General features: G+C 37.9%; 1 protein-coding gene across 3 annotated transcripts in view; it reads left to right on the top strand.

Annotated features, from left to right (window-relative positions):
• Positions 1-15,120, top strand: part of Tbck (TBC1 domain containing kinase) — a 166,716-nt gene that overhangs the window by 127,026 nt on the left and 24,570 nt on the right. For all 3 annotated transcript variants that reach the window (XM_060392674.1, XM_060392675.1, XM_060392676.1), the window contains one exon: positions 5,182-5,357. In XM_060392674.1, the coding sequence (XP_060248657.1) occupies positions 5,182-5,357 (176 nt within the window). The remainder of the gene's footprint in view (positions 1-5,181; positions 5,358-15,120) is intronic.

The following is a 15,120-nucleotide window of genomic DNA, read 5'->3' as shown; positions in this document are numbered from 1 at the left end:
CCTTGGAGGGTTAGAGTTTGAGGTGAAATTGTAGATTTGTTTTAGTTACTGGACCCCAAATCACCCTCTGGTCCTTTGCTCTGATGATCTATATAAGGTTGCCACAGAAAACCAGCCATACCTGTTTCATGGAGAGCAGCCATTCCAGCAGCACCTTCTAGAAGTCAGAAGCTCCGCCTCCAGGCGTTGAGTGGAGCCACCGTTTGCATCCTTTTTCATTTCGGTGGGAAAATGTGTCATGTTCATTTCCAGAAACTTCTACAGGAATAAGCAAGTAGGAGCAGCACCACTACATTGGCACCCTGCCCTGTCTCAGCACCCACCCCACCACACTGTCAACCCACCTGCTGCATCACCCCGAACCACCTACATTAGCACCTTGCCCCTTGTCTTCTCTGCCTCAGAAATCACGGACACTAAAGTTCTTCACTTACTACCCCTTCCATCTCATCCATCCTCATGGAACACAGCTTTAACCTGCTAGAGTATGACCAGTACTTGGTTTTGGATTCTAAGCTTTCACTCCTCCGTTTGTCTGTGATACCCTCTTATGAGTAGGCATGCAGTAATCACCACTGAGTCTTTTTAAGTAAAATGTCAAATAACAGTATTAGACAAGTTTCGCACTTTTGTCCAGTGAAGAAAGCAGGAGTTGGGGAGCATACTGCCGCTTATCAGAAATGAAGTCACGGAATGCTAGAGTTAAATAATAATGTCATTTAGTCTCTTTTCTTCAATTATTCATAATAAAACTGAGACCCAAAGGATGAATATGCCCAAGCTGATACTGTGAATCAAAGGGAAACTTACTGTCTTTAAAGAAATTTAACTCTAACTCTGTTTTTATAGAGCACATCTGTGAAAATTTTAGCATAAAATCCTCAATCACTGAAAAAAATTCTGTCTCTCCTCTCTGTATTTCATACTCACGTACATTATCTCTCTTCTATTTAGGGGAACAAAACCTCTCCAGTGTGAAAAATGCATTATGCAGCCTCCAGAGCATAACAGCTATTTCCAACTAAGTTGCAGATGCTGTTTCTGAATCTTAGTAACCTCTATTCCTCTGAAAATAAGAAAGATAAACTGGAAAAAAAAGCTTCTAGAGTGATAAATTGTTTTAAATGTTGGGGGAAAAATCTTTGTAGATGGTGGGTCTTTTTTAAATTTATATTACATTTTTGTTTTAATTTTTATTTATTCATTTTACCTGCTGATCATAGACCCCTCTCTGCCATCTCCTCCCGTCCTCCCTCCCCTACATCTTAGAGAAGGGGAGCTTCCCCTTACCCACCCACCGCAGCTTTTTAGAGTGATATTTTTTAAGTGGCTTTTAAAGCCTGAGCATGATGGTTTATATCTGCACCTTTTGCAAAAGGCTGTCCTTCATACATACACTTGAAATACTAAGCACCTCCAAGTCTACTTAGGAATGTCATGAATAAAAATAAGAACTATTGAATTTTTTTCTAAAAACATTTCAACTCTGTTTCTACTACTACAAAATTGAAGGTTGTTTCAGAAGTATATAACTGTGCCTGCCAAACTCAATATTTTGCCAATTTTTCTTTGTTTTTAATTAGCTTAGTTTTTCTTAAAAATTTAACTACAGTTCTATGCTGATATCTAATATGATCCTCCAGCTGTGACTTCTCACAAATTTCTGTTTCTATCTCTAGCTATATTCTTTTTAGTGTGGTATACTCTGTGAAGCTCAGTTTCACATGTCTAAGTCTGAATTTACCTTTTCCCTACTGTCTTCCCCCAGTCTCATGCTTACAACTTTAGGGGCAAAATATGTTCATCATATTTTCCTGTGACTTGTTCTTATGTTTTATTTCATGTCTTTTTTTTCTTCCTTTACTTTTTCATTAATTCAACCAGTTTTCCTTAGTAGCAACGACAGCTCAACTTTCTTGTAGTTTATGAGGTGTAAAAATCAAGTTACAGACTCATTTGAGAGAGCTTCTACTGCATTATGAGAGAACTCTGTGTTGATGGATCACAGAGCAGTGACTGTGAGCCTAAGACACTGATTAGACACTTTTGAAGTGAACTTGTGTGTCAGGGGTCATATTTCAAATAAGATCCTAAAATCCCTCTTTCATTCATATTAACTTGAAATGGGGTAGGGGTAGAAAGTTTTTTTAAAAAAATACTTTGTTACTTTTATTAAATAATTTTATTTTTAATTATAATAGAATTTTACATAATTTCCCTAATTCTTTTCCTTCCTCCAACTCCTACCATGTGTCTATCTTGCTCTTTCTCAAATCCATGGCTTTTTTCTTTAATTATTGTTACACACACACACACACACACACACACACACATACATACACATATGTATATATGTATGTATGTATATATATATTCATCAATATATATATTCATCGATATATATACATATGTGTGTAACAATATATACATGAATGTATATATATTCATCAATATATATGTGTACATATATATATATATACACACACATACATACATATATACATATATACACACATTCGGCAGCGTAGTTCCTAAAGGCAGAACTGATACATTAGAAGTAGAAGCCCAGGCCTTTCCCATGGTATCAGAATGCTGTGCTTACAAAAAGCAAAATGTGTTTCTTGTGACCTCATTTAGATATTTGATTCTTGGTAGGAATTACTATAAATCCATGCAAGTACCTGTTTCAAAGGTCTGGACTACTGCGGAATTTTCAGTAATCTGCCAAATAAATTCTGACTCTGAGTAAGCAAAACAATAAGATTTTTTTTTAAATTCTCAGATTTATATCTTGAATTTTTACTATCTCAACTTGCTCTCTGCTGGATATGATGATAAACAACTCTAATCTCATCCTTCTGAGGTACGGAGATCACAAGTTCAAGGTTAGTCTGAGAAGCATAGCAGTAGCATATTACAAAATAGAGAAAGAGGCTGAGAAAATGCCCCAGCCCATAAAGTGGCTATTGTACAGCATGAGGCCCTAAACTCAATCCCCAGGATGAAGTTAAAAAGCCAGGCAAGGTAGTAATCCCAGATCTGAGGTGGCAGAGCCACTAACCAGCCAGCCTTGGATACTCAGCTGTGTCCAAGCCAATGAGAGAAACTGAATGGCTCCCAAGGCATGACACCTGAGGCTGACCTCTGCCCTAACTATACACATGCACATATACCTGCAAGCAAACAAGAACCCATGTATATCCACACATTCATGTACCCCAAAGCACATTCACACAAATTAAGCAAAGAGAAAAAAGTTTTAATTTTTCAGAATTCAAATCTAAAAGTACCAAATAGCAAGTAACTCTGTGCTCTTAAGCTCCTGTACTGTTAAAGAAACAGACAGAATTTCCTTGGGATAAAACCTGAACTTGATATGAGTTTTATATTTAGTTTCTTGGGCTAAAATGACAAATTAGTCAACATGCAAAACTGTTCTGACGTTATTCTAAATTCCTATCCATTGTCTGTACAAAGGCCCATGAACTAGAAACTCCAGTCACAGAAGGAAAACACAGGCGTGGTGCTAGTGCAAGGCAGAAGTTGTGCAGAGGAAGGTTTTTTGTTGTTGTTGTTTTGATTTTTTTTGTTGTTGTTGTTTTGCCTCTTCGGATAAATTTCATAGTAAATAAGAAAATTGCTTAGAAAACTAAAGACATTCTAGAATGTGTATTTCATGATAACATTACCATCCTCTTCTTAGTAGTATAATTTGCCCTAATAGCTTAACTTATTTTAACTCCTAAAATTAATCTAAATAGGCAGGTACGTGCATCACATTAAAATCTTTTTTTTTACACACATCAGAGAAGGCTAGAAAAGTATTCTTTGTTTGGATTTGTTCTGTTTTGTGGGAGGTTACAAGGACAGAGGCTGATATGGAGGGGCACGGAGAAGAGTTGGATTGGAGTGCATAATGCGAAATCAATAAAAAGTTTTTAAAAATATGTAGCGATACTCTTTCATAAAAACTCCTCACATACACATTTGGTTGGAACAGAGCTTAGGACAGTCTTTCTTCAGAGAGAACACTCTTGTAAAATACTCTTCTTCACCAGCCAGGGAACGTCCTTCACTCAGATGAAGCTTTCAAAGTTTCTGTTCAAAATGCCATATTCATAACTAAGTGACTACAGGCAGAACGAGGCCAATCAAAAGCTCTTGATTTCATACATAACAATGCACATAGCTTCATATGGAGACCACAAGGAACACTGTAAAGATTGTAAACTGTAAAGATTGAAGACTAACAGAAAAGGATAGGGAGGCTCTGATGTGTGACTGCTGATTTTAAAGATCTTTAATTTTTTTTAATTTCAAAATGTTTAAGTAGCTTTAATTCTTAATATTAAAAAATTAAATCCATAAAGATTATTCATTTGCATTCAAAACTTAATGAGGTAAGTGAACAAGTGTTTTACTAGTAATGAATTAGGACACAGAGAAACTATAGACATGAAACCTGATATCAAATTCCAATTGTACACATTTTTTTTTTCTTTCAAAATAAATTTGTCTGGGGAATATTTGTATGATTCATTTCCTTTCCTGGAAATACTGAATTTCAAGCCCCAAGTAGAACTACAGAATGAAACTGAGAAAAACGAGATAATAATTGGGCTCAATTTTGATAACAATTAAGCATACAATTTCTCCTTTAATCTTCATACTGTCGATCAGGTAAATTTTGAAAGCTCTTGTGGGATTTTTGTTGTTGCTGTTGTTGTTTGTTGTTTTACTGGGACTAGGGTCTCACATGCAGGGGCAAACACTTTTCCATTGAGCTACATTCCCAGCCCTTGAAAGCTCTTAAATTCTCAAGTTATATAAGTTTTCAAAATTAATAGCGATGCCCAATTAATTTTTGTTGGGTTGAATCTGTCTGTTGTTATTGCAGGATATGAGAGTAGTAATACTTCTTTCTATTAAATAACACAGAGAATGACTGCTAATATCCTTGGTCTCAGTTGCCCACGTACCATATAACAGGTACATAGATGAGACCAGTGTCCTAGTTTGATGGTCTGAGGTCTCTTTAGTAAAGAGCACAGTTACAGTACAAATTGCCAAAATGAGTTAGGAGTCTTCTTCTTCTTGGACTATACTGAAAGTATTAGCTGCCTGTAGTTTGTCTATATAAAATTATCAATATTTTTGTTTCTTGTACCTTTTTTTCCCCAGTCTAGAGAATCTATCCCTTTAAATGACCTAAAATCAGAAGTATCACCCCGGATTTCAGCAGAGGACCTGATTGATTTGTGTGAACTCACAGTGACGGGCCACTTCAAAACCCCCACCAAGAAAACCAAGTCCAGTAAACCAAAGCTCCTGGTGGTGGACATCCGGAACAGTGAGGAGTATCCTTGCCTGGCGGTTTGAAAGGGTGGCACTGCCCCACCGAGTCTTCCTTTTCTGAGTGTGTGTGTGTGTGTGTGTGTGTTTCTCTGATATGTATTGTGGTTCTAGAGACCATGTGAATCCTTCTTTTAAAAAAGCAATTCTGGCGACCAAAGCCAGGGCACTGACTGTCCTAGGAAGCTCTCTACCACTGACCTGTGTCTGTAACCCTCATACTTTTTTGCAATATTTACTTTCATTTTGTGTATTTAAGCATTTTACCCAAATGTATGTGAGTGAGACTGGAGTTATGGGGGCTGTGAGCTGCCACGTCGGTATAGAGACCTGAACCCAAGTCTGCTGGTGGAGCGCCCAGCGCGCTTAACTTCTGAGTCTGCTGGTGGAGCGCCCAGCGCGCTTAACTTCTGAGTCTGCTGGTGGAGCGCCCAGCGCGCTTAACTTCTGAGTCTGCTGGTGGAGCGCCCAGCGCGCTTAACTTCTGAGTCTGCTGGTGGAGCGCCCAGTGCGCTTAACTTCTGAGTCTGCTGGTGGAGCGCCCAGTGCGCTTAACTTTTAGCCATCTCTTCAGTTGGATACTCTTTCTTAACAGAGCAATTCTCTCTTAAACACAAGTTTTTCTTTAAAAAAAAGTGTAAAATAGAAATGAAGACCTTTAGAACTTCAAATTTTCACATTTATAGCATATACTAAGGATAAAAAGCAATAAATTAGGGCTAGCCAAATGATGGAGTCTTACATGCCAAAATCTGTGTATTTTCATGTGCAAATTTCAGTCTCAGTTTTTTATATGAAATTCAAATCAGCTTTCCCAGAATTGCAAAAGTAGTGTGAAAAAAACTTAGGTTAGTTATAGTACAATTTGGAAATCCACAATTCCAAATATAAGTCAATTTTTTTCTTTTTGTTTTGTTTTGTTTTTTTAGAATCAGTGTCTCACGTTGTAATCCTGACTAGTCTGGACCTCACAATGTAGACCAGGCTGGCTTTGACTCACAGAGATCTGCCTCTGTGAGTCATACATTTTTATTTCCTTTCTGTGACCTCTTATTTTATCATATTCTTTTATACCTCCAAATACCAAATCTTCACACCTTCATTTCATAGTACTTTGAAAGAAAATACAAACTAAACTCTGTTCCCAGAATCCCTGGGTATTAATCATGAATACCTTGAAGACTGGAGTGATGTTCTAAGATACCCTTTAGTTGAAGTATCTAAACCACCTATTGCCTTTCAAGCTAGAAAACAGGATTTAAAAAATAATCTGTGATGTAGACTATTTCCTCATATTATAAAACAACCAATATAAAATTCCTAACTTTTCATATTGAATCCTACTTGCAGGTAATTAAAGGCAAGAGGGAGTCTGTACAGTGATGAAGAGATTTACAAATTTAGTGCTTAGACTCATTTTAGAATGTGAGATTTAATTTTTAGATGTCATCACCATTAATAGCAACTGGTAAAATATAATTCTCTAGTACTACGTATAATTTTTTAAAAGAAGATATAAAATACAGTTATTTGTTAGGAATATAAAACATCAAAATACTTTATACTGAAAACAAATGAATCGGAAAGACAATAAGAGCAAATAAAAGAAACAAGCAAAAAACATTATCAACAAGAACATAATCTCAGGGTAAGACAGGACAGAGACTAGTGTCCTTATAAGTTTTGTAGCCCAGCCCCAGGCTTAGGATTTAAAAAGTGGCCAGAAAATATTTATAGAAGGGAGCAGGGTGCAGAGTCCATAGCTCCATTGCCTCCTCACTTTCCTTCAAACTTAAAACATTTAAAATACAATTGGCAATGTATGAGCCCTTTTACATCCGAAAGTTGATCCCACTCCCTTCTCCATGTAAGCCCTCAAGCAAGCCAGTACTGAAAAAAAAAAAAAAAAAAAGACAGACAGTGACAACATCAAACTAAACACATTTGCTGTCACAATGTAACCCTCGCTCTCTGGAACTTGCTCTGCAGACAAACCTCCTCCTGCCTCTGCCCCTCAAGTGCTGCAATTAAAGGTGTGCACTACCAAACCAAGCCTTAAGGGAACATTCTAAGCAGAAGAAAGAGCAAGGTCAAAGACCTTAATGTATTAACATGCTTGACATTTTGAACCCATCAAGGAGACCAACAAAATAAAAGATGGAGTCAGAAAATACAGTTACTGACACTATCAGAAGAAATGGGATAGTCAGAAATCTACGGATTTATTAACATACCCTCACTTCCCCCAACTAATACCAAGTTCTGAATCCATTATTGGACATTACACAGTTGGCTTAAAACATTTATGGAAGATGTAAATGTATAGTTGAGATGCATATTGTACTTGCTTTAGAACAGGGATATTATGAATAAGAACATTTCAGTGAGCTAAGTTTTGATAATAGCTGCTATTTACATTTTGCACAGTCCTAAGTGTGGTGCTAGTCCTGCAATGTTACGTCTTCAGCAACTTTGGCTGAAGAAGAAACTGAGCTTAAAGAGGCTAGTGTACCATATAATTGGCAGCTGGTAGTGCTGGCCTCAGGCTGCTAAACTTTATGCTATTTGCCAGGTCCCAAGTAGTCTCTGCATAGGCTATTAAGCATATGCAAAACTGAGATGAGCCAGTTAATACAAATAAATGACCAAATGTGATGTGTATTGATTTTCAAGTTATGTATTTATTTGGAAACTATCCATATTCCTTCAGATCCTAGCTGCTACCCCCAGTACCCATGTGTATATGACCTGGTCACTAGATCAATTCTGCCTGTGGATCTCTTTAAACAAATGAATCCACCAACATCAAGGAAAATTATTTTCAGTGTTGAAATGTAATAATATACTTTGAAAAAAGAGGAGCATTAGAAAAGTCCTTTCTTTTTATGAAAGCTTTTATATTTTTATTAAAACTTTTGTTTTAAATCTTTATTACATTTTTATGTATTAATTTGGGGAAGGGCACTGCCACATTGTACATATGAAGATCAGAAGACAACTTGTAGAGCTGGTTTTCTTCTTCCACGATGTGGGTCCTGGGAATCAAACTTGGGTCATCTATTTGGCAGGAAGGACTTTACTGACTGAACTATCTTAAGAGCTCAGTAGTGATGGTTTAAAACTTAAAGCCATGGGCTAGGATCTGATACCATTTCTGGCCTCTTTGGTTATCAGGCATACATGCAGTATACATATATAATACAAGCAAAACACTCATATACATAAAGTAAATAATAAACAAACTTAAGAGCTATTACAATCCTTCCAGTACCTGTGAAGTATTATGTGACTCAGTTCTCATCTAGGGAAAACTGCAACTGATGAAGGTCTACTATCATACTATCACTCCACCAATGATTTTGAGATGTGACTAAATAAATGTTTAATTAGTGTACCCTTAAAATATTTTTATTTCTCCCTTGCCACAAAACAGAGGAAAAAGGGGCATTATGTAATAATTTTCCTTCTATAAAGAAAGATATTTTTTGAAAGATTGATGTTTCTTCACATCTTGCTCCACCCTTTGCTTCCTTTCTCTTTGGGAGACAAGGTTTCAGGTCTCCTATACTTGCTCTAACTTGCTGTGAAGCACCAGGATGGTCCAGAACTAAAGCTGCCTCTACCTCTCCAGTTCTGGGACCTACCATGTCTGCTTTCTGCTTTAACAAGCCAATTAAATGAGAGACTAACGTAAGTCTTATATATCCAGATGGGTAAAAATTTTCCTCATTTGTGCTTTAGGGATAATAAATTTCTAAAGTTACATTTTAATCTCATCTTTTTTACCTATGTAAAATAATTGAGACAGTTGTTTTTGAAGGGAGGGAGAACTTCTAATCTTAAGCAAATGAACTTTGTTCATTTACATTTAAGAATCTGCCTTTCCAGGCTGCTTAGGGCTGCTGCCTGGGATTCTGTGGACACTGCAGTCACTTAACTATTGTCCTTTTTGGTTACTGGTAAAGAGAAGTGCATCAGTAAACCAACCTGACTGTGTCTGAGGATAGCAAAGCGAAGCAGTCAGGAGTGCAAAGAAAGCTGAAGGCTGCAGCCACACTGCACACACAGGCAAGAAAACAATCCCAGATTCAGAAATACTTCCGAAAGCTCTGACATAACTGCCAGGGGCAAAAGACAGGGAACAGCAACATTTTTCTGAAATCATTTTCCTTCTGTGTGTTTCTATAAGAAAGAAACATGAAATGTTTCTAGGTAAAGCTTTTTTTCAGTGAATCATGGGAATTTTGGAGAAAGGCAATAGAAAATATTTCTTGTATACTGGCATAAACTTTATAAATAATGTTAATGACTTCAAAGGTAATTCTCAGCCCAGTTGTTTGGTAGTTAAAAATATTTAGTTTCAAATTTCCTGGAGTTCATATTAAAGGTGGCCTTAGTCATGCAAATGTGGGTCCAACTGATGTTATCTGTAAACAGAAATACATTGAAAGAATGTTAATCTCATTTGATTCAAGTAAAGTCTGAGTTTTTCAGTTTTTTTTTTCTTTTTATTAGTTACAGTTTATTTACTTTGTATCCCGGCTGTTTTCCCCTCCCACATCCCTTCCCAGTCCCACCCTCCCTCCCTCTTCTTCTCCTATGCCCCTCCCCGAGTCCAATGATAGGGTAGGTTCTCCTCCCCTTCCATCTGACCCTAGTCTATCAGGTGTCATCAGGACTGGCTCCTTTGTCTTCCTCTGTGGACTGGTAAGGCTGCTCCCCCCTCATGGGGAGGTGATTAAAGAGCCAGCCCATGAGTTCATGTCAAAGACAGTCCCTGTTCCTATTGGGGAACCCTCTTGGACACTGAACTGCCATGGGCTATTTCTGTGCAGGGGTTCTAAGTTATCTCCATGCATCATCCTTGATTGGAGTATCAGTCTCAAAAAAGACCCCTGTGTCCAGATTTTTTTTATTCTGTTGTTCCCTTTGTGGAGCTCCTGTCCTCTCTCAGTCTTTCTATCTCCCCCTTCTTTCATAATCAGCTTTATTTCTAAAGCTTTTAGGAAAGAAATGGAAAGGAAGGAGGGAGAGAAAGATGGACCAAAAAAAATAAAGGAGGAAAGGAAAAAACAGAATATATAAATGCAGGCTTACACTTACTTTAAAACCAACCCCAACTGTTTTCATTATTACACGACCGTCATTCTTAGTGAACGCTAATATTCTTTTTACTATATCCTTACAAATTTATTTCTGAAACTATCTCCAAAGTACTGTAGAGATACCTGTGATCAGAGGAAGATGGGTCATAAGGAGGTTCTGCAAGATTTTGTTCATCCCATGTAAGTTTATATCTGGTCTATCTAAATTAAAAATTCATCATTTGGAGTCTCATGTCTGAATGGACCTTCTTTAATGTGGGGTGTATGGTATCTTCTGCTGAGGAATATTTCCACTCCTTGGAGTAATAGTTGTTAAGGTTACATTAGCAGTTGATGCCATTTCCTGTTTTAGTCCTAGATCCAAACCAGTTGGTCCTGTTTAAAGACATTTGCTAGGCAACGGGGATACAAAGTTAAACCAGAGCCCTGTTCTGCAGTTATATACTTAGAGAGGACTTTTAAATACATAATTGCATCACACTGTAATGTGAGTCACACCCAAAACCTCATAGAAATATAAGGATAGGTACCTGAGCCAGATGGTGGCTGTTTACAGTACAAGTAGATTTGGTGAGTGAAGATATAGAAGACATTTGAGAGTGAGACTACAATCCATAGAGGATCAGATCCAGAGAGGTTAAGGACACATTTAAGAGATTACAATAAAATGAGTGGCATCGTTAAAATATATGAAGTTTAGAAATGAGATTAGAGTTAACTTCCTGAGAGAATTTCCATTAGAGAAGTAGGACATTCAGCTTTGTATTTCAGGGAAGCTATTAGAGTGCTGTACAGAAAGGCCTAGCGGTCTGACCCCAGTACTGGAAAAACAAAAATGATGATGAGGGTGGGGTTAATGTTGCAGGTGAAGCTAGAAGGATGGGATTCCTCTGATTCAGTGTATACAAACATGCCTTTGTGTTTGCTGTCACATACAATGAGGTCATGAGATTCTTCTTAATAAAACAATTTTACTGGCATCCTGGTACCCATGCTGGATAATATCTAGAGAGAAGAACTTTGCTCTTCTTTTGTTCAGGTGTGCCCTGAGGAAAGGGAGCTCTATGCAGTGGTGTTTGTAGGCAGTTAGAGTGGTGCCTCTGGCTGGAGCAGGCAGAGGCAGTTACATATTTGCAGCTGACACTGTCTACTCTAGGCTTGGCACAGTTCTGAAACTAACTTACCTAGTAAGTAGATTTATTGTGTGTGCATGCTATATTAAGCATTGTAAAAACATTCAAGGAAGAAATATGTATCCTTCCTATAAGCTGTTTAGTTTTGATGGAAGTCATATTCAATATGTTTTGTACAAGATCATTTTGCTATCATGAGAGAGCTATAGATACTTATTGTGGGAAATAAGCTTCCCAGGGGAACTGTACATGCATAGAAATACAAAGGAACTGGCAGCTTATGCCTATAACCTTAGCATTTGTGTAGCTGGCACAAGGAGGACACAGGCAGAGAGGCCCTGTCTAAATAAATAGTTTAGAATGAGAAAAATTACATGAACTGGGCAGAAAGGCAGCCAAATGATTCCATTTGGAATGGGAGTTATTAGGTCCTGGTTCATTAGGTCTGAACTGAGAGATCTGAGCCATGGAAGATTTTTCAGCAGGAATGTGGTCCTCTGGGAACTTTGTAAAATTTTAACTTGAAAAGATTTTGAATAAAATGGGTTTCTCAGAAAAATAAATAAATAAAAGTTTTAGAAAGTTGCTTCTTCAGTACTCTAAGCTCAGTGTATGGTGTCTTGGCAGACTGTTGCAGGGTGAAATGAGAGGATAAGATTCACTGGAGTGGAAGACGTTAGTGGGACCACTGAGGAGGTGTTAAAAGTGAGATTTTATACTGGGATGATGGGGTATTGCTGATATCAATTCAAATATGTAGTAATAGAGTTGTAAGGAAAATGTTTCCTGAACATTTTTAATTTCACTTAACAGTACTCAGTTGTAAGTGGAGGAATGATAGGCTTAGTTCTGTTTTTCTTTTTGGCTATTAGTATAGGTACAACCTTCAAATGGGTTTAAGGAGCTATTGTTCAATTATTTAAACTAGTTAGCACAGTAAACAGGACAGCACAGAGATATGTATGATTTCATGTAACTGGTGAGGTTGGCATGGTCTGATACCCCTGAGTGTAGTGCTCAGTGAAGTACTGTGATCTACCAGGATTCAGACTAATAGAAGATTGCTTCCGAGTTGAATTCTGACCATGCATATTAAAGGAGTTATTTGTGTGTGTGTGAAGTAAAGACATGTGATATGAGCACTCACGTATTTTACCTATGTGACATAACTGTGTTATACTCAGGACTCACTGTTTCTATCCACTTCAACTACTTTTGTATACTGTTGCATAGACTGATTTAGCTACACTCCTCCTTGCTATGACCCGATAACAGACAAGCAACTTAAAGGAAAAGCACGGGGCTGTGCAGTGACACACTCACTGTAACCTGGCTGTGCGGTGACACACTCACTGTAACCTGACTGTGCGGTGACACACTCTGACACACTCACCTGGCTGTGCAGTGACACACTCACTGTAACATATCTTTGAGTGTGAAAATCACTTAATCCACATATGTGAGTTAGCTGACGTGCAGTGTCATTCTTTTAATTTTTTTTATTATCATTTATTACAGTTTAGCAGTGTCATTCTTAAGAGTTAAATGTGAAAAAGAATAAGGTATTTGCCTATCTTAGGAAAGGAAAGCATCTCATACATACAAAAGTATGTATATTGTATGTTCATCTCCAAGACCGTGGTGCCAGGCAGGTCCTGTGCAAACTCATCATCCAAAGTGCTAAAGCATTAAGATTTTATCTCAGCACACTTGCCACAACATGCTCAGTGTGACTATGTCAACGTCAGCTCCAGACACCCTCTAGGAGGCTGGTCTGCGCGTGCCTGTGGGATTCACCTGGATGAGGTAATGAAGGGAACGTGGGTGGCACCATTCGCTGGGCTTTTTGGGGGCCGTGTGAAAAGGAGACCTTAGCTGAGCGTTCTCCACACTCGAGTCCTGCTTTTGGCTGCAGTGTGACCAGCTGCTTGAGCCTCTTGCTGCCTTGACTTTCTGTCATGGTAGACTGTGTGCTAAATAAACCCTTTCTCCGGCAACAACAGAAAGCTCAGATACTCCGTATTTGTGATTTGAAATGACTCAATAGGTTTTTACAAATGGTAGCCATTCGGCTACATACCTTTACGGTATAATGTGATTGCCTCTGTGGTGTCCAGAAGTTCTCCTTCATCTTGCTGCCAGCCATATAAGGGGATCTGTGTTGTGAGCACTGAAACATAATTACCAAGGACAAAAACATCCTTAAGTAACCAAAATTGTTTTCTTCAGTGTCAGACAGGCCAAAATGAAAGAGACTGCTTGTTGTAACTGCACTGGCCTAGAAGTAGGCCTGGCTCCCAGGAGCTGCACTCATGGGTGGGAGATGAAGAGGGCTGACAGCTGTGTGTCCAAACATCTGTGCTGACTCAGTCTCTGCCTCTTGACTGAGAGTGTTCTGGGAAGAGTGTCCTTAGATGGTTTCCAGGACCTTACTACATGAGGGAACTGTGGTCTAAGGCTCTGCATTTGTGTTTTGTCTCCCAAAGCATAATACGAAGAAAGACTTGAAGTATTTGGGGGTTTAGACAAAAGTTTCCTCCTCTTCAAAACTCTTATTTTCATCATATTTTGCCAAGAATCTTGACATTTAATCTCCTTTTTAAAAAAAATCAAACCTAAAGCATAACTAACAAAATTCTGGAAAAATAACAAGTTTATAACATACTTTTAGTGATTAAAAGGCAGTATAGAAAACTCTTCTTTAAAAGCATACTAAATAGCATGTAGAAATTATTCAGATTTATCTCTGATTTTAGGTAATATATTGAAATTTATATGAAAACAACTTTTAAAACCAGATATTTACAGAATTTAACTTTAATCAGCTTTCTTCTAAAGTAGGGGATTCTGCTTTACTGTTATGTGGTTACCCTTCAATACAGAGGCATTCAAATGTGACTGTATGTTCAAAAACTTAACACATCTAAGCATTGTCTTTTGTTTCTCATTTTTGAGACAGAAAATAAGATTGGCCCAGTTTGCATCAGGTACCTTGCTCTACCCTCCATACCTTCTTCTCTGCCAGTCATGGCATGGTGTGACAGGACTAATACCAACACCATGGCCAACGGTCAAACAAGAAAGAAGGAACGGGTACCTGTATGGACATGTCCATCCCAGCACTTGACTAGAATAAATGTGCATTGCCTTTGCTGCTGTGAAACAACTAAAAGTAAAGCTGTTCACAGTACAGAAGTGCTGGCTGAGAAACAGGTTCTCTCTGGCAGCTGATTCAGGCTTGCTGAGGAGAGAAGAGCAGTTGGACTCCTAGCTGGTATTATAAATGTCACTTTTAAGGTGTCTTTAGTGAAAACATTGCTTAAAATATTTCCAAGTATTTTTCAGGGTTCTTATTCTTAAATCCCCATTGTTCATGAAGATTACATTGAGAATATTGAATAATTATGTTTGACAAACTAATACCAGCCAGGCAGTGGTGGTGCACACCTAAAGTTTAAGTGCATGCTACCTGTGTTTATAAATACTCTCCCTATTCTAGAATTCTCTCAACAGTTCCACTGGAATTTTAA

Source organism: Meriones unguiculatus, chromosome 10, assembly GCF_030254825.1.
Source record: "Meriones unguiculatus strain TT.TT164.6M chromosome 10, Bangor_MerUng_6.1, whole genome shotgun sequence".
Taxonomy (NCBI): Eukaryota; Metazoa; Chordata; class Mammalia; order Rodentia; family Muridae; genus Meriones; species Meriones unguiculatus.
The sequence above is the reverse complement of the archived record's forward strand: the minus strand, read 5'-3'. Positions and strand labels throughout refer to the sequence as shown.